This window comes from Bos mutus, chromosome X (genome assembly GCF_027580195.1).
Source record: "Bos mutus isolate GX-2022 chromosome X, NWIPB_WYAK_1.1, whole genome shotgun sequence".
Taxonomy (NCBI): domain Eukaryota; kingdom Metazoa; phylum Chordata; class Mammalia; order Artiodactyla; family Bovidae; genus Bos; species Bos mutus.
The window spans coordinates 86,882,104-86,902,695 of NC_091646.1; the positions used below are offsets into that span (position 1 = coordinate 86,882,104).

The window sequence follows — 20,592 nt, forward strand, 5'->3', positions numbered from 1 at the left end:
GTGGAGGTGATGGAATTCCAGTTGCGCTATCCCAAGTCCTGAAAGATGATGATATGAAAGTGCTGCACTCAATATGTCAGCAAATTTGGAAAACTCAGCAGTGGCCACAGGACTGGAAAAGGTCGGTTTTCATTCCAATCCCAAAGAAAGCCAATGCCAAAGAATGCTCAAACTACCGCACAATTGCACTCATCTCACATGCTAGTAAAGTCATGCTCAAAATTCTCCAAGCCAGGCTTCAGCAATACATGAACCGTGAACTTCCTGATGTTCAAGCTGGTTTTAGAAAAGGCAGAGGAACCAGAGATCAAATTGCCAACATCCGCTGGATCATGGAAAAGGCAAGAGAGTTCCAGAAAAGCATCTATTTCTGCTTTATTGACTATGCCAAAGCCTTTGACTATGTGGATCACAATCAACTGTGGACAATTCTGAAAGAGATGGGAATACCAGAACACCTGATCTGCCTCTTGAGAAATTTGTATGCCGGTCAGGAAGCAACAGTTAGAACTGGACATGGAACAACAGACTGGTTCCAAATAGGAAAAGGAGTTCGTCAAGGCTGTATATTGTCACCCTGTTTATTTAACTCATATGCAGAGTGCATCATGAGAAACGCTGGACTGGAAGAAGCACAAGCTGGAATCAAGATTGCTGGGAGAAATATCAATAACCTCAGATATGCAGATGACACCACCCTTATGGCAGAAAGTGAAGAGGAACTCAAAAGCCTCTTGATGAAAGTGAAAGAGGAGAGTGAAAAAGTTGGCTTAAAGCTCAACATTCAGAAAATGAAGAGCGTGGCATCTGGTCCCATCACTTCATGGGAAATAGATGGGGAAACAGTGGAAACAGTGGCTGACTTTATTTTTCTGGGCTCCAAAATCACTACAGATGGTGACTGCAGCCATGAAATTAAAAGACACTTACTCCTTGGAAGGAAAGTTATGACCAACCTAGATAGCATATTAAAAAGCAGAGACATTACTTTGCCAACAAAGGTTCGTCTCGTCAAAGCTATGGTTTTTCCTGTGGTCGTGTATGGATGTGAGAGTTGGACTGTGAAGAAGGCTGAGTGCCGAAGAATTGATGCTTTTGAACTGTGGTGTTGGAGAAGACTCTTGAGAGTCCCTTGGACTGCAAGGAGATCCAACCAGTCCATTCTGAAGGAGATCAGCCCTGGGATTTCTTTGGAAGGAATGATGCTAAAGCTGAAACTCCAGTACTTTGGCCACCTCACGTGAAGAGTTGACTCATTGGAAAAGACTCTGACGCTGGGAGGGACTGGGGGCAAGAGGAGAAGGGGATGACAGAGGATGAGATGGCTGGATGGCATCACTGATTCAATGGGCGTGAGTCTGAGTGAACTCCAGGAGTTGGTGATGGACAGGGAGGCCTGGCGTGCTGTGATTCATGGGGTCCCAAAAAGTCGGACACGACTGTGCGACTGATCTGATCTGATCTGATCTGAGTCAAGAACTGCTGCCTTAATTCTGTTGAGATTGGGTTTGGGACTTTGTTACTGCAGTTCTCTTTCAGTTTTGTCCTTACTCCTAGGACATAGTCCTTGCTGATAGAACACGAGCCTTACTACTAGAATGTGGACTTTTTGAGGTCCAGTCAAAAGCCCAGGGTGCCCACTGAGAAGTCTAGCCCAAACCCCCACCTCTCCAGCACAATGTGGCCTCTAAACTCTGCTCAGTGATACAGCCATCTAATGTGGCCCTAGAGTCCCACCCTGCTCCTACACAGTTTAGGAGTTGGCCAAAGATCTGAAGGAAAACTTTCACATACTTTTTAGGTGCTCCTTCTCTGTGACTTTTCCTGTATGGGACCTTGCCCCCCAGATTCTAGCTAATCAAGTAGCCTCAAATCCTGCTCGCTGGTTCTTCTACCTAGCAGGACTCTGCAGTGCAGCTTGGAAAGTGTCCTCAGGGGAAAACACAGAGAGATATGGGGCTCAGCTCATATGCATCCTTTCTCTCAAGGATCACTGCCTTATGTTGGTCATGGTCCAATGCCCATAGTTGTCTTACATATTTTGTCCAGGTGTTAGAGCTATTTCCATCACAAGGGTAAGCCTGATACCACTTACTCTGTCATGACCAGAACTAGAAATCTCAAAATGATTTCCAGGAGAGGAAAAAGCTAGTGCTGTTGCATTCATATATCCAAATCCAAATATAACTATGAAAACCATCTTCCTTTCTTTTGAAAATCTCACCTTATTCTAAAAACCTTTGGCATTTTGGATGCTATTTCAAGGCTGAAGAAAGCCTGGGGAATACCTATGGCTTTCAGCCCAGCACATGTGAAAGGAATCAAGCCTGTCATGGGAGCCAGTGGAGAATCTGACTTAATAACACAGTTATAGCAGACCAGATGGAGAAGGCAATGGCACCCCACTCCAGTACTCTTGCCTGGAAAATCCCATGGACAGAGGAGCCTGGTAGGCTGCAGTCCATGGGGTCGCTAAGAGTCAGACACGACTGAGCGACTTCACTTTCACTTTTCACTTTCATGCATTGGAGAAGGAAATGGCAACCCACTCCAGTTTTCTTGCCTGGAGAATCTCAGGGACGGGGGAGCCTGATAGGCTGCCATCTATGGGGTCGCACAGAGTCGGACACGACTGAAGCGACTTAGCAGCAGCAGACCAGAAAAGCACTTTCTATAGAGTACATGGCATTGGGTTTTTTCTCTTTTCTTTCGTTTTCTTTCCTTCCTTATTTCCTCCTTTACTCCCCCACCCCTTCTTTCTCTCTTTCATTCTGTTTTTGCCTCTTCAACCAGACAGAGGGCCACTTGAGGGTAGGGACTGCATCTTATTCATCAATGTCTTCCCTCACACATGTCTGACATGGAGTAGACACTTCATAAATCTTTGGGAAATGAAGGAGTGATCAAATGAGTGAATGAACAAGACCTCATTCACCAATCATTATTCATGGCTTCAGGGTGACTCTCAATCCACACCTGTGCTAACTCCCCAGTCGATCAACTCTGGAGGCAATCAGATTTCAGAGTCTTGGAAAGCCAAGTCTTTCCCCAAGAGAGCATCTTTCCTGGCATGACTCAGGTGTTAACAAGCCTGAAAGTCCCGTGGTTCCTACTCCTTGGAAAATGACTCTTGATACCAAAAATGTCTACCTAATTTGGGTGAGGAGGGATGGTGACACAGTTATCTATTAGCTTCCCTAGGGTTTGATCTCTCCATAGTTATCTTGGAAGAGAGACAGCTGAGGCATTTTGACCCAAAGCATACAAGGGAGAAATAGATAGTTGGCCTCTTGCAGAGGAGGAGGAGTGATCCCTCCAGAGGCTTGTCTGATAGGCTGGCCCAAGCACTTCTGAGGACAGCACCTCAAAGAAAAGGTAATATACCAAATACATTTAGGATGGTTGGGGTCCAGTGAAATACTTCAGTCAGGTTGAAGAAAAGTCACCTTTTCAGCCTTACACAACTGAGTGACTAAGCACACACACACACATACACACACCAGGACTTCCATTTCATTGAGTTTCTATTAACCTCTCCCTACTGGGAAGAGCAGCTGGGGCTAAAAACTAGCCTGGTAATCCCTCCCCCCAGGCAAGCTTGAGGCTGGTTTGAAGGTTTTCCTGATAATCAGAATTCTATCTGGGCTTCCTGAACCACCAGACCTTTGCACAGCAGAAGCCACTGAACTTCAGTGGAAATTTCTGCAAGTTTGCATGCACAAATGAGTTGTCAGAAGCACTTGGCTTCCTATATTTTGATTTAAAAAGAAAGAGAGAAACAAACAAACAAAAAAATAGCAACCTATAAAATGAAATGGCCCAGGGGAGAATTATGACCAACCTTGGTGTACCTGAATCAAAATGACAAACCATGAAATAATGTGTTTTACTCTGTGTCAGCTGCCCTGCCTGTCCCAACTATCAGCTGAATTGCCTGCCACAATGATTATTTCATCTGCCACAGTGAAAATCTTGGAGCAGGCCACAAAGACTTCAGTGGCAAAGCCTCTGGGACCCTGGAATGCAGGAAGATGGAGGATGAGGTGGGAAGAAAGAGATAGACTCTTATAAGAGGAAAAAGCTAGTTACCGCTTCCACCAGCAGGGTCACTCAAGGTGTTGACTACCTCATAGACGAAGAGGCCATGATCGCCACCAAGGGAGCCTCTGGCTGCCAAAGGTTTGACAGTAAGAGACACAGTAAGGGACAGTAAGCAAGAGGAGGTAGCCCTGACCAGGGCAGATCTGCCAGAGAATAAATGAAGAGTGTCTGGGCAAAGCCATGAAAGTGAGAATAAGATGTAACTGTGGAAAGTGGCAAATGTCACAACCCATGATTATAGTATGTGTCAAGAGCAGTGGGTGGATGTAATGGTAGGTCTGGGGCAGGGGTGTGGGAGGCTACATTTTATTCTGTAAGACAGTGGTTCTCACACTTGAGCAAGCATCAGAATCCCCTGGAGGATTGGTTAACACTGGCATTGCTGGGTCCTAGCCCCAGAGCTGCTGACTCAGCAGGTCTGGTACAGGGTTTGAAAACTGGCATTTCTAAAGAAAAGTGATTTAAAGACAGTGGCTCTTTCCACGAATGGGACCTAAAAGTGGTATGTGGGGTGGATGGGCAAGGGAGTTAGGTCAGTGAGGCTGTGTGGCAGAAATAGGACAGGGCCCCCAAAACACAGCTGCTTGTGAAGAAAATAGGGAGGAGAGGCTGAGTTTCAATGCAAGAAAGCAGTACCATCTGACCTGGAACTTAGGCCTGAGTTCAAATCCTGACTCCACCACTAAGTAGGGTTCCTCAGTGGAAGACAGCTCCTAGTCAGAAGCCTGCTAGGTGGGTGCTGATCTGAGAGGAAAATCGGCCAAGTGATCTTTAGTGGCCTGGCCACCTACCCATGGGTTGCAGGAGGCCACGGGCTGTGCACCCTCTTCCCCCAACCACAAAGCCAACTCCCAACCCTTGGATTTCCTGTCTGAGTTCCCAGTGTAACCAATCCCTATGTCTGCTTGGCAACTCCAAAAAGGGGACAAGATGATAACACTCATTCCCCAACCCTTCTCTCTAAAGTTCCTTCCATAGCTCCCTCACCAGGGTTTCTTGGGGTTCCCAACTGTTTTTTCCAAATTTAAAGACAGTCCTGGGTCAACCAAAGTCACAGCACAGAGTTCATTTGTTTGACCCTCCAAAGGCTACCTTGTTTCCTACTCAGAGATCCAACTTATTGTGAAATTTAGGGAAGGGGGATATTCCCTTTGACCCTGTTGATCTCTGGAACTGATAACACTACCTTATGTTTACAAAGCACTCCACAGCGTGTAAAACAAAATGAGATGTTTATCATACTTTCGGGAAAGTCATATCAGGTATCTACAATGTCCAGACAGCCAGTTAGAGCCAGGCAATGGAGTCATGTATCTGGACCATAAAGAAAGCTGAGTGCCAAAAAATTGATGCTTTTGAACTGTGGTGTTGGAGAAGAGTCTTGAGAGTCCCTTGGATTGTAAGGAGATCAAACCAGTAAATCCTAAAGGAAATCAACCCTGAATATTCATTGGAAGGACTGATGCTAAAGCTGAAGCTCCAATACTTTGGCCACCTGATAAGCAGAACCGACTCATTAGAAAAGACCCTGATGCTGGAAAAGATTGAGGGCAGGAGGAGAAGTGGGTGACCAGGGACAAGATGGTTGGATGGCATCACCAACTCAAGGGACATGAGTTTGGGCAAACTTCGGGAGATGGTGAAGAACAGGGAATCCTGGTGTGTTGCAGTTCATGGGGTGGCAAAGAATTGGACACGACTTAGTGACTGAACAACAACAACAATCATACCCTCATGAGAGATGAGGAAACAGCCTCAGAGAGGGAAAGAAATTTGCCTAAAGGCAAACCCTTGGGCCAGCTAAGCCCAGGGGGAGCACAAGCTGGGGGAGAGTGTCAGTAATGCCTAACGTGGCTCCCGACAGAAGAGGTGACTGAGGTCACAAATAGACACAACATAATACATGTTGGAGATCACACTGACAATTGTACAACTTGACATGGTGAATCAAATATGGAAGAGATCAGCCATTAAGATAAGAAAGTCAAAAATAGCTCCAGATATTCTAACTTGGAAGACTGGGAGAAGGGTCACTAACAGAAGTGAGAAAACTGGGAAAGGTCCTATCTTTGGGGTAAATAATAGCAAATGGTCATAGAGCCCTTCCCATGTGTCAGACACTTTTTCCAAAGATTTGACCTTCCCAACACCCTGATGAGGTAGGTACCATAATTATTAGAGCAACCATACATTCAGGTTTGCCAGAGATAGTCCCAGCATATGCCATCTGTCCTGATCGAATAACAAGTATCATCCCATTCAATCTCAAAAATATCCAGGTTTAGAAGATAAGAGTCCCCTTAATTATTATCCCTCAGTTACACATGAGGAAACTAAGGCATAGATCATTTGAAGAAATTTTTCCAGGTCATGTGGTTGTTAAATGACAGCTGGTATTAGAGGTAACTTGCCTCTAAAAGACATGCTTGTAACTATTTTGTCAAGTGCACACGCTAAGTCGCTTCAGTCGTGTCCTACTCTTTGCAACCCCATGGACTGTAGCCCTCCAGGCTCCTCTGTCCATGGGATTCTCCAGGCAACAAGAATACTGGAGTGTGTTGCCATTCCCTTCTCCAGGGGATCTTCCCAAACCAGGGATTGAACCCACGTCTCTTATGGCTCCTGAATTGGCAGGCAGGTTCTTTACCACTAGCACCACCTGGGGAGCCCCACTGCCTCTCAAAGTTGCTACTGAATCCAGTTTGTCACCTTTGCAGTTGGGTTGCCACCTACCCAGGCCAATGGATTCCAGGATGAAATAAGAGGGGAGCAGGCAGTGGCCTGGAGAGGTTAGATATGCAGAAGATCCACCAGGAGGCACTGCTAGAAGCAGGAGACAGGATAAAGCCACATAACCACCCAAGGGGGATCCCAGCGGGGAATCTCCATTACTCCTCTCCTGGGAATCCTCTCCATCGACTTAAACAGAACTTATCAAACATTCCATCAGGGCTCAACCCAGAAACTCTGCGGAGTATCAAGAATCTAAACAAACAGAAACCCCACCCAAAGAAAGGATGTTGCAGAGCTAGAGGCTCTGTTTTATGTGGAAATGAGAGCTCTGTCAGAGACAGGCGTTCCTGTGCAAGGGAAATGTTTAATAGCCCTCGCCCCGCCCAACCAAGTCTGTTTAGTTTTTAATTTAATGTTGTTTTAACATCTAGTCACCCCTCCGAGGTATGTTATCCACTCTGAGGTGATCCAAGGTAAACTCCAGATTCTGGATTCATTCTTGGCTGACTCCTGTCCTTGCTTCTACCCTTTGTGACTAGCTTTCCTTCAGGGACTAAACTGCAGGGAACCTAAATTGATCCGTAACAGAGAGAAGCTTCCTGGGCGGGGGCCGGGGGGAAGGGGCCTATTGTAAAGCTACCATAGCTTATGGATTTCAAAGCAAAACTGAAACGATTTGGGGACCATCTATTGTACAAAATTCCCTCCCTCCTCTAGTACCAATAACAGCGGCTGAGACAAGCTGTGTCATAAAGTAACATAAAACGTTGTTTTATGAGGACATTTTTGGATGCTTTAATCATCCGTATGGTTTCTCCAAGATAATCACTGTGGTGGCCAGCATTTGTAGAATGAAAAGTTAGCAAACTAAGAAACCTCACATCAAGTCTGTATTTCAGATTAAAAAAAAAAAAAAAAAACAAACAGGAAGCACTTTAATAAAAGGTGGGAGAAAAAAATCCATCTACTGGAGTAGGAAAAGAACCATGAGCTGTTTCTCTCAGTATCATAAACCAAACAGGGATTTTCATGGTTTTGAATACAATGCAGCTTGAAGAAATGTTCAAGCAACTTTTGGCTTAATTATCCACAACCAATACAGTTATTGAATTGTCATTGTTCTAATCAAGACAACTGATTAACTCTGATACATAATTAACCTAACCCTGCTTCACAAGCATATTTAACAACTAAATCATGTGAAAAGTGTTGAGTCGTGCAGCCAGAAAGACAACTCACACGTTTATTAGCCCTAGAACTTTCTCTTCTCCCTGGGTGCTAGGAGCTTGACAAAAATAAATTCACTAAATGTAAAAACTCATTTGTTCAAGATTTCCCTCAGCTTTCCAAACTGAGCTGGCCAGAGAAACCTTACTGGAAAAGCTAACTTCAGATCTTTTTTTTTTTCCTGGCATCACTACATGTGTGTATTCATACATACCCACACAGAACAGTGGTGGCCTCTGTGATTTTTTTTTTACTTTCACACTGTATACTTCCATAGTGTTTGAGTATCTCACAATGAACATGCTCGAGATGGCAAACTTTAGAAATGTCTATCCTCTTGGTGCATGGAAAAAAGTACACAGGCTGACCATTCTCTACAGACAGCGTGGGCACCGCCTGTGTTCTGATCCACCAATGGGGAAGATGGTGGTAGCCCTTACCCTTGGAAAGAGTAAGGAGGGGAATAAAGTGATTGGAGTCAGCACATCTGATATCATCTTCAGATGTGTGTCATAATTTGCAAACATAATTTTTATTTGTCTTATTTTTACGTTCTTTAAAGCCTTAGGACCGAAGAACAGATCCTATCTGAGAAGTGAAAATCAACTCTCATTTTAACATGAAACTCTCCATTAGTCAGTTGTATGTGTCCTTGGAAAGAAGCTCAGATTCCTGAATTAAACTGTGCCTTTAGTTAGCACTGTGACCATAACTTGCTGACTTCCAATCTTAAAAGGAAGCCAACTTCTTGTCTTAGATTTTTCTTTCTAAAAGCAGCTAGTGTTCTTTCTTCTACACATTTATTTCCATCAGAACAAGTGTATTCAGTGGTGGTAAATTTTTGCCTTTTTCAAAAAAATAATATTGGCTATATTCCCTGTGGTGTATACAATGTACCCTTGTAGCTTATTTTATGCATAATAGTTTGTACCCTCTTAATCCCCAACCCCTGCATTGCCACTCCCTACTTCCCTCTCCCCACTGGTAACCACTAGTTTGCTCTCTCTATCTGTGTCTTTTTTCATATTCACTATTTTGTCTTTTTTTTTTTTTTTAGATTCCACATGTAAGTAACAAATCATATAGTATCTGTCTTTCTCTGACCAACTTATTTCACTTAATATAATGCCTTCCCAGGTGGGAAGTATAAGCCCTTAGTATAAGGGCTTCCCAGGAGGCACTAGTGGTAAAGAATCCACCTGCCAATGCAGGAGACATAAGAGACACAGGTTGTATCCCTGGGTCGGGAAGATCCCCTGGAGGAGGGCATGGCAACCCACTCCAGTATTCTTGCCTGAAGATTCCCATGGACAGAGGAGCCTGGGGGGCTGCAGTCCATAGGGTCACACAGAGTCGGACACGACTGAAGGGACTTAGCACACAATGCCCTCCAAGTTCCTCCATGTGGCTGCAAATGGTAAAATGTCATTCTTTTATGGCTGAGTAGTATTACATTGTGTGTGTGTGTATATATATATATATATACATCACTTTATCCATTCATCTGTTGATGGACATTTAGTTTGCTTTGTAAATCTTTGCTTTTTAAGTAGCATTTGCTTTGGAGAAACAGCTAAAAACCATCCAGAACCAAGTGAGATCATTAATATGGGAAATGAACTTGAGGATAATATGCACCCATAAGCAACATGGTCTTTAACAAGCTACTTCCCTTTCTTGTTCCTTACCTTAGTATTCTCATCTGAAAAATGGGAATATTTTACCAGATCTCTTGATAACGCAGTCTACCATTTGCACTGGCCAGCACAAGGTGCAAAAATTAATGTTACTGCATTTCCAACAAATCCTTTAAGCTCTTTTCAAAATCAATCACTTTAAATTTCCAGGAGCATCACAGAGCAAGAGAGAACTAAAGGCTAAGAGTTCTTGTATGCCGGGATAATGTCTGTGTAAAGGCTTGCCATATGGCCTGACATTTGGAACTTCCAGAAAGTGTTACCCTCCTTTCCCGAACTGTGTCCCATCAACCATGGCTTGGAACTTAAGTCCTAGGGCAATTCTGGCAAGGTTACTGAAGGTCCACAGAACTTCTAAGTTGTGGTCTGCTTTGAGGAAACCCCCTTCCTGCTCCCTTGACTCTCTTATCTCTGGCTCCTGGGGAGAACAACAAGCAGAACTCTTTTAAGTTTTTAAGGACCTCCATCAGAGTCACAAAGTCATTTGTCTAACAATTTTGCTTTCATGCTTTTGTTCTGGTAAGAACCCTTTACATGAGGACACTGCTGATTGCTGGTGATTTTGTTGAGCAAACACAGGCAAGGATGTGGATTTAAGCCAACTGAGGGTCAAACAGCTCATTGGGGAAGTTATTTCTGGTGTACTCAGATTTCACTAGAAGCTTCAAAAGTGAAAGCAAATCTAGATTTCCTTCTCAGTTGCTATTGTTTCCGCAGAGAGCAAGTGCTTTTCCCTTGGCACCAGTGTATAATATGTGTGTATATAATATATATATGTAATGCATGTATTGTATAATGATAGTATATTATACAAATATACAATATTAATAATTTGTTAACCAATATTAATACAGTATAAATTATTAATATAATAAATTTTATACAAAATAATTATATGTAATGTAATTATATATGACATATATGATATATTTGTACACACACACACACATATATGTAAACAGATTTATTTTAAGAAATTGGCTTATGAGATTGAGGAGACTGGCAAGTCCAAAATCCATAGGACGGGCCAGCAGGCTGGAGACCCTTGTGCAGGACCTGATATTATAGTCCACAAGTGGAATTTCTTCCTTTTCAAGGAAACCTTAGTTTTGCCCTTAAGGCCTTTCAACTTCTTGGATCAGGCCCATTCACATTATCAAATACAATCTCACCTCCTTTAAGTCAACTGACTGTAGATGTTAACCTCCTGTACAAAGTTTCTTCACAGCAACACCTAGATTAGTGTTTGATTGAATAACTGGACACCACAGCCTAGCCAAGTTGACACATAAAACTGACCATCACAATGATATACCCATTCTATTTCATTGACTGTTTTATAGACTGTTAGGGACTGTGGTAGAGAAGCTTGACAATCACTCAGTACCGCCTTGCACTGAAGGTCCCTGTAAAGTGACAATGCAGCAGAGCAAAAGCCCGGTCCCTATCACTGCACCATGAAGACCCTGACCTACCAATGGCACCGCCAGGAAATACAAGGATGAGGAAACTGGGCATGAGGAGGGAGGGGCGACGGAAGCTCAGGGTTTGGTTTTCTTTTTGTCTTTCACTGGAAGGTGATGTGTTAGCCCTGTTGCCCATGTATAGAGAATGGAGTAGTGACTTGGAACCTCCAAAGTAATGGGAAATCCAGAATGAGTCATTATTTTATTGGAAATGTTTAGTGTCCTACTTCTGTTTGCCATTGGCCAATGTCACTGTGGGCTTGCACGTGGCCATCACACAACAAACAGAAGTTTACAGAGCCCCAGTCTGTGAGTGGGGCCTTGGGAAGCAGTTGCCTCCATCTTTAAGGGAGACTGGGGTACCAGATGGTTTTAAAGCCTCTTTTGGTGATAATTCTAGAAGTGGCCCTGAACCTTTTCAGCAAATATATCAATTATTTATTGCTGAATAATGACTCACTTCATAACTAGGGGCTTAAAACAACAGCAATCATCAATTTTCCTCATGAATATTCAATTTCGGTAGGGCTTGGTAGGAAAACTCCCGAGGCCCCACACAGCATCAACTAGGATGCTCAATACAGCATTGGAGGAGCCATTCCCAACATGGCTCAGTCACTTGTCTGGCAAGTTGGGCTGGCTGTCAACTAGGTACTCAGCTGAATGAGGGCTAAGGATCTTGCTTTTTCTCCAAGTAGCCTGGGTTTCTGTACAGCATGGTGGTTGGGTACAAGAGAGAGCCAAGTAGAAGTTGTATCTCCTTTTATGGCCAAGGCTCAGAAACCATATAGCATCACTCCCATAAACTTTCCAGTCACTGGAAGTGAGTCACCAAAGCCAGTCTGTACTCCAGGGGAGAACTAGACTCCACCTGGATGGGAGGCATGTCTTCTGCTCCAAACCTTTTCTGTTTTTCTCTCTTGGTAATGCTTTTAAAAACTAATGAATTTCTTTCCTCCAACCTCCCACCCTTTCCCACCCCTCTAGGTTGTTACAGAGCCCCAGTTTGGGTTCCCTGAGTCATACAGCAAATTTCCACTGGCTATCTATTTTACATATGTTAGTGTATATACTTCCATGCTATTCTCTCCATATACCTATAGCTAATTCGTGTTGCTGTATGGCAGAAATTAACCCAATATTATACAGCAATTATCTTTCAATTAAAAAAATAAATTAAAAAAAAGAATTTCTTTAAATAAAGTTTTTAAAGTGTGAAAAAAAAAATTTCTTGGAAATTCCAAGAATGGGCTCTTTATTCCATGCTGTCATAGCATCACTAAGGTTTTTGCACATCTTGTTCCTTCTGCACAGATACCCTCCCCACCTCTTTGCAGGCTCACTCTATTCTTGCTTCAGGCCTCCACTCAGACTTCACTGTCTTCCAAGAAGCCTTTGAGGGGCCCACAAAAATGTTTTGATTTCCTTCAAAATCAGAAGAAAAATAATCTTTTAGGTCTAAGAACATGTTTGAATGTATAATATTAATGTATTTATCTTTATACCCATGCAGTTGTAAAATATCATTTTAAGCATTTTTTATGGAGAAAGGGGCCCATGAAAACAAAGGATTTTGTACCAATGCTTCCAAAAGCTTTAATGTGGCCCTGCACCCATGGGCTCCCACAGCTCCCTGACCTCAGGCCGGTCATTAGCACTCCCTACACCATATAGTAACTGCTGGGCATTTGACGATCTCTCCTACTTGGTGGCTCAGATGGTAAAGAATCTGCCTGCAATGCAGGAGACCCGGGTTTGATCCCTGAGTCAAGAAGATCCCCTGGAGAAGGAAATGACAACCCACTCCAGTATTGTTGCCTGGAGAATTCCATGGACAGAGGAGCCTGGTGGGCTACAGTCCATGGGGGTCACAGAGAGTAGGACATGACTGAGCCACTAACAACTGTCAACTGCCCAGTTGACAGGCCTGGAAGGGCAGTGTCTGCTGTGGCCCCCCCTTACATCTGCAGTGCCTAGAATACAGCCTGGTCTTTGGTGGATTCTCTGCAAACATTGGTAGGTGAATGAATGAATGAGTGCTCTGAGCTTACTCAAATACAGAGTTACAACCCCAGTAAAGATAAGGATGCAGGTCCTACCTGGCTCCACCTACCTACCTCTCACCTGGTGTACTGTGTCTTAGTACAAATACTAGGTATGTGTGACCTGAGGAAACTCACTTAATCTCTCTAAATCTCAGTATTGCCATCCACAAAATGGGCAATAGTAGTATCTACCTTATTAGGTTCTTGGAAGAAGGAAATGAAAGAACACACTACCTGTGAGGGTCTTAGAACAGCACCTGTTGTATAGTAGGCACTCAATAATTATTACCTACTATTATCATTGTTTTATGGCCAATACCTCTCCCAGAGGTATTTTTTATTTACAAATCAGCTCTTGGAAAAGAGAAGAAGAAATTACTTACCTCCAACCCTAACCATCAGGCTTCTCAGGTGGCTCAGTGGTAAAGAACCTGCCTACCAATGCAGGACACATAAGAGACACGGGTTTGATCCCTGGATTGGAAAGAGTCCCTGGAGGAAGTCATGGCAACCCACTCCAGTATTCTTGCCTGGAGAATTCCATGGACAGAGGAGCCTGGTGGGTTACAGTCCATAGGGTCACGCAGAGTCAGACACGACTGAAAGTGACTTAGCACGCACGCACGCACACAACCCTGCCCCAACAATGACTATCTTTAATGGCAGAATTTCAGGCCGTGCAAGAAAAGATTATCAGAAGCAGAGATTGTCTCATAGCTTCAAATTATCTTCTATGGTCTCCACCTGGGTAGCTTATCAGGTTGAGGGAGGGGCAAGGCCTACCACAGGGGAAAAGGCCTGGATGTTAGCGTCTATCAGATTGGGTTCTGTCCTAGCTTGGGGTGTTGTAACAGAAGACCATAGACTAGGTGAGCGAAAAACAAAATTGTATTTCTCACAGTTCTGGAGGCTGGGAAATCCAAACTCAAGGTGCTAGCCAATTGATTGCTGGTGAAGTCTCTCCTCCTGGTTTGCAGACAGCCATCTCCTCATGGTCTCCTCGGGGTGATGGAGAACAGAGAGAGGGAGCAAGTTCTCTCAGGCCTCTTCTTATAAGGTCACTAATCCCATTCATGAGGGCTCCACCCTCATGACCTGGTTGCCTCTCAAAGGCCTCACCTCCTAATACCATCACATTATGGATTAGGGTTTCAACATATGAATGAGGTGCAAGAGAGGAGCAAACATGCAGTTCATAACGGGTTCAAATCCTGAATCCAACCCTTCCAACACTAACCTACAAACTTCCAATTTCTGAGTTGTAAAATGTGTGTGGAGACACAGAGGCTCCGAAACTCTTACTAGGAGCTTGCTAGGGATGCACTGCCTGCCTAGCACCCTCCTACGTGACCCCAGGATCTCTCAGTCCCTTCTCCTCAATGCCAGCTCTCACCCATGTACCCCACTCAGGCCCCTCTCACTCCATCTCCTAGGGGTACTCTGCTCCATACCCGCTGGGGGTCTTTTCCCACCCCAAGGCCCACTTGACCCCCGCAACCCAGGGATCTCCCCCATAGCAAAGCCTGCCCATACCCACTCCTGCCAGCCCCCCACAAGCACTCAGCACCTTTATCTCCCCCCTGGATCTCTCCTGCCCCACTGCAGGGCCTGTCCAGCCCTCTGTTGCGCTGCCCCTCACAGCGACTCCTGGATCGCGTGGTCCGGCGCTATGCAGAGGTGGCTGACGCTGGCAGCATCTTCATGGACCACTTCACGGACCGGGACAAGCTGCGTCTCCTCTACACACTAGCTGTCAACACGCATCCTGTCCTTCTACAGGTATGCAGTGACCCTGCCCTGGAAAGCCTGTCCAGGGAGGGGATTCACATCAGGCTCTGAGGGGGTAGGTCCTGGGTTGAGCTTTCTCTCCCATCACTGGACACCTTGGGGCCACCAGTCCATGTTATAATAGAACTTCTGTGGCACTCAGTAAAAATGTGTTGTTGTTTCAGAGGAAAGAAGTGTGGGAGCTGGGGGGGAGGGGGCACAGCTAGGAGTGGACATTTCATGGCCAGAGAAAGCCCTGAAGGGCTTTGTGGAGGAGGGCAATTTTGACTAGGTGTCTTAAAGATTAGAAAGGTATGAACAAGCTCGGGAGGTGGGGAAAAACCAAAGGATGACCCACTCAGAGGTGTGCTATGCAGCTGTGCTTGGAAAAGATGAAAGGATGGAAGTAACCTAAACCTCCATCAAAAAGGGAAGGGTCAAATAGGTGAGGATGCTCTAGAACACTGGTCAACAAGGCAGGTGTGCTGGTCCCTGCCTTCATGCAGCTTTCAGTCCAAGGATAGAGACAGTTCTTAACAAGTCAACATCTATAGGACACCCATTTCTCCCCGATCCCAAGAGTCAGGACACTTACTTAATGGGCACAAAGGAAACTAGGAAATGGGAGGGAGTAGCAGATTAAGGAGGGAGGAAGAGAGAGGAGATGAGGAAAAGAAAAAAAAGAAGAAGAAGAGGCAGTGGGAGAGGAGGAGAGGGAGGGGAAAGAGAAGAGAAGGAAGAGGAGAGGGAGAAGGGGCAGGGAGAAGAGGGCATGGAGGAAGAAGAAGAACCATAACAATTAATAATGATTAGTATTGTTATTAAGTATATTATAATTATTTATTATATAATACAGTCATATTGATGATTATAATTATATATTACATCAATATTATGATTGATATTATATTACTATTATATTTTAATTATTTATAGTATTGCACTAATATTAATACTTATAATTAATTATTATATTATATTATAATGATTTGTGTTATAATTATATTTTATCCTGGTTATACTAATATAGTATAATATTACTATATAATACTAATATAGTATAATTATATAGTATACATTAGTATATAATATACTAATATATAATTATTTATTCTATATAAATTATTATATAGTATATATTAAATATACTATTATATATAATATATATGTTATTATAACTATGAGATATTATATATGATAATTATATATTCTTTTTATATATGATATAGTAATTATATATTATTGGCCAAAGGATGATGGCTAAGTACATAATAACAACTCATTTCTCAGCATTGTGTTGAATGTTGTACATCATGATCTCATTTAATGCTCAGGACAAACCCCACAGGGATATTGTTATTGTCCCCTCTTTCAGATGAGGTAAGTGGATCTCAGACAAGTGAAGTGACTTGCTCACAGTACCTTAGCCAGTGTCAGCAATGAAACCCAAACCCAGAGCTGTCTGCTGTCAGAGTCCGTGCCTGATCTGCTAAAAGCCACCTGGTAATGTTGGCAGAGACATTACTTTGCCAACAAAGGTCCGTCTAGTCAAGGCTATGGTTTTTCCAGGGGTCATGTATGGATGTGAGAGTTGGACTGTGAAGAAGGCTGAGCGCTGAAGAATTGATGCTTTTGAACTGTGGTGTTGGAGAAGACTCTTGAGAGTCCCTTGGACTGCAAGGAGATCCAACCAGTCCATTCTAAAGGAGATCAGCCCTGGGATTTCTTTGGAAGGACTGATGCTAAAGCTGAAACTCCAGTACTTTGGCCACCTCATGTGAAGTGTTGACTTATTGGAAAAGACTCTGATGCTGGGAGGGATTGGGGGCAGGAGGAGAAGGGGACGACAGAGGATGAGATGGCTGGATGGCATCACTGACTCGATGGACGTGAGTCTGAGTGAACTCCGGGAGTTGGTGATGGATAGAGAGGCCTGGTGTGCTGCGATTCATGGGGTTGCAAAGAGTCGGACACGACTGAGCGACTGAACTGAACTGAACTGAATATTAGCATTTCAAATCCTAGAGGAGAAGAAGGAATTGCTGGTTCCTGCACCCTCAGAGGTCTTCTTCTCTCGTTGTCCTACTGTTGGTGGCTGAGGCAGATGATCTGACTACTTCCAGCCCTAGCTCCTGACAAGCCTGCAACACAGGGGTGACTCCGTGGCCACACATTTAGACATTGCCAGGGGACCGGGGACCTTCCTCTGTGGCACACAGTGGGAGAGGTCCCAGTGGACAGAGAAAACAAGAAAAGGTTTCACAACGTGGCAAGTGGACTAAAATGGCAGGAGGCCACAGAACGTCATCAGGAAGGGGGATGACTGTTTTTTTTAAGAAGGAAAATAAGAGGAAAAGTGCCAAGTATTTATAGTTTCTGTCATTTCTCCCATAAAGAAACACCATCCTAGATATAGCTGCCTCAATAAATAGTCAGAAAGAAAAAAGACAAGCCAGGATTCTCTCCTCCTTTTTTTTCCTTATTGAGATATAGTTAATTTATAATGTTGTGTTAGTTTCAAATATACGGCACAGTGATTCAGTTACATATATATATATATGGGCAGGTAGCGCAGTGGTAAAGAATCCACCTGCCAATACAGGAGATGCAAATCATGCAGGTTCCATCCCTGGATCGGGAAGATGCCCTGGAGTAGGAAATGGCAACCCACTCCAGTATTCTTGCCTGGAGAATTCCATAGACAGAGGAGCCTGAAGTACTATGGCGTTGCAAAGAGTCAGACATGACTGAGTGCACACACACGCGCGCGCATATGCACGACTGAGCACACACACGCACGACTGAACACACACACACATATTTCTTTTTCAGATCCTTTTCCTTTATATGTTGTTACAACATATTGAGTAGTGTTCCCTGTGCTATACAGCAAGTCCTTGCTGGATATCTGTTTTATATGTATGTACTAGTGTGTATGTTAATCTCATACTCCTGGAGCCCTTACAAGGAGATGGAATTGGCTGGAGCTTTGTGCTTCCCTGGACCAGTGTTAGGCTGTCAGAACATTCCAGTCAGTTGTGGAGTCTTTGTGAATATGTAATTATCCTAGTCAGGCAGATTCGCTCAGGGCCAGTGCAGTGGTTCCGAAAACTTTTTACTCAAGGGTCATCTTCATAATTTTTGCCCTATCCCAGAACTTACTAACTGCACTGTTATTTTTTAAAATATTTTTCTTTAAATCAGTCTTAAGTTGACCCTTTTCCCCTCCATAGCCTCTTCCTAAGCAGACATATCTGTGAAATCTGAAATGCTAGTCATATTTTTTCAAATATACAACTCTGAAAATAAACACATTCCCCTGATGCCTGAGTGCATGCATGCGAACTCAGTCGTGTCTGGCTCTTTTGTGACCCCATGGACTGTAGCCCACCAGGCTCCTCTGTCCATGGGATTCTCCAGGCAAGAATACTGGAGTAGGTTGCCATGCACTTCTCCAGGGGATCTTCCTGACCCAGGGATCGAACCCACATATCCTGTGTCTCCTACATTGGAGACGGGTTCTTTACCACTGAGCCATTGGGGAAGCTCCCCTGATGCCTGAATACCCTCTAAAATCATGGCAAGTGCATCGGCACTCTCTTACCTCGCTTGGGGCAACTATGTTGAAATATAATCCACCGTACGGAAAGAAGAACTTCCTTTTACGAATCTTTCCATCAATAATAGAATAATAACTGGTGATGGGTGGTGGGGGAGCAAGGAATTGCCATGTTCCAAGAGGTATAAACAAGGTTAAGAGATGCTTTGCTGATGTCTTGAGACAGTAGGTACCTATGTAAGGCTGATTTTTCTGTGTGCTCTTCGTGAGAGAGAATGAGAGAGAGGAGGGAGGAGAAGGGAGGGAGAGAGAAAGGGAGAGAGCTGCCTCCAGGAGTTTTTTCTGTCTAATCCTCTCATCTTTCCTCCTCTTGGCTTGGCAGATCTTCCCGGGCGCTGAGGGTTGGCCTCTTCCCAAGTACCTGGGCTCCTGTGGTAGATTTCTGGTCAGTACCAGCACCAGTCCGCTGCAGGAATTCTATGGTGCGCCGCCAGACCAGGCGGCCGACCTGGCCTACCAGCTCCTGGGTGTCCTGGAATCTCTGAGGAGCAATGATTTGAACTACTTCTTCTACTTCACCCACGTGGATGCAGACATGTTTGGCATCTTCAACAACGGGCATCTGTTCATCCGGGATGCCAGTGCGCTGGGCGTGATCGACAGGCAGGAAGGTACCCAGCATGGGTCTGGCTGAGCAGCTGTCAGAGGGAAAGTCGGGGTGACAGGAGTTGGGGGGGGGGACGGTGATGGGCGGTGGAGGAGGGGTATCACATTACTGGGCTTGACCAGTGTGTCATATTGAGAGAAGCCCAGGTTTGGGAAGAGGAAGGGTCCCTTTCCCCCTTTTAAGTCTCTGCTCCAGTGCCAAAGCAGAGTTGGACTTGACCTTGTTAATGCAGGAGAGGAAGATTGGCATGGTGGTCATGGAGGTATGGCCCCAGCGGCACCCTCTGTGGGCACTGCCATTGCCCGATGTGTCTGTATGGTGCAGGGACCTGCTCAGCCCCTCCTCACACACGGAGAACCCCCCACACCACATCCAGCTCCCCTTCAGAGCCTTTCCCATCAATGCTTTCAGCCTTTGTCTGAACAATCTGGCAGATTCACTGATACATTTCACAATCCATTTGGGATGCTTTGTTTGTGTAAGGGCTTCCATGTTGGCTCATATGGTAAAGAATCTGCCTGCCATGCAGGAGACCTGGGTTTGATCCCTGGATCCCCTGGAGAAGTGCATGGCAACCCACTCCAGTATTCTTGCCTGGAGAATCCCATGGACAGAGGAGCCTGGTGGGCTGCAGATTGAAAAGCATGGCACCAACTGAGGTGTATGAGTGAACTGTGTTTCTCATGATGTACACAGGTTCAGCCGGGGTTCTAGAACCTTTTGAACACCCCAGTCCTTAATGGTGACCAGATATTCTGAGCCCTGTAGTAGGACAGAGGATTTTAATCTCAAATTTCTGATTTTATTTATATGAGAAGGCCTACAAAGATAGACCAATTAAGCCACACTTACTCCTTTCCTGATTTGCCTTTATTAAGAAGAGAAGAAATGAGGGTGATTCCAGAATATTCAGAGATGTGACTCACTGAATGGCAGTCCCACTCCAATTGGTTGAAGACATATTCTGGATTACCTGTTCTTTCTCCCGACTTTGTGTTTAAAAAGAGCAAATGGAACCGGTCTGAGGAATTTCCTCAGTGTTCCCCAATTCAGTAGTAATCATGGGAGAATCACAGCAGGTATGTCTGCCTTACAATCGTTGTTCAGTCACTCAGTCATATCCAACTCTTTGCAACCCCAGGGACTGCAGCACACCAGGCTTCCCTGTCCTTCACCATCTCCCAGAGCTTGCCCAAACTCATGTCCACTGAGTCCATGATGCCATCCAACCATCTCATCCTCTGTCATCCCCCCTTCTCCTCCTGCCTTCAATCTTGCCCAGTATCAAGGTCTTTTCAAAAGAGTCAGCTCTTCACATCAGGTGGCCAAA

General features: G+C 44.5%; 1 protein-coding gene across 1 annotated transcript in view; it reads left to right on the top strand.

Annotated features, from left to right (window-relative positions):
* The window catches only part of DIPK2B (divergent protein kinase domain 2B), a 50,251-nt gene that overhangs the window by 20,014 nt on the left and 9,645 nt on the right, over positions 1 to 20,592 (top strand). The window contains exons 3-4 of the mRNA XM_005891347.3: positions 14,875 to 15,048; positions 18,978 to 19,266. Of these exons, the coding sequence (XP_005891409.1) occupies positions 14,875 to 15,048; positions 18,978 to 19,266 (463 nt within the window). The remainder of the gene's footprint in view (positions 1 to 14,874; positions 15,049 to 18,977; positions 19,267 to 20,592) is intronic.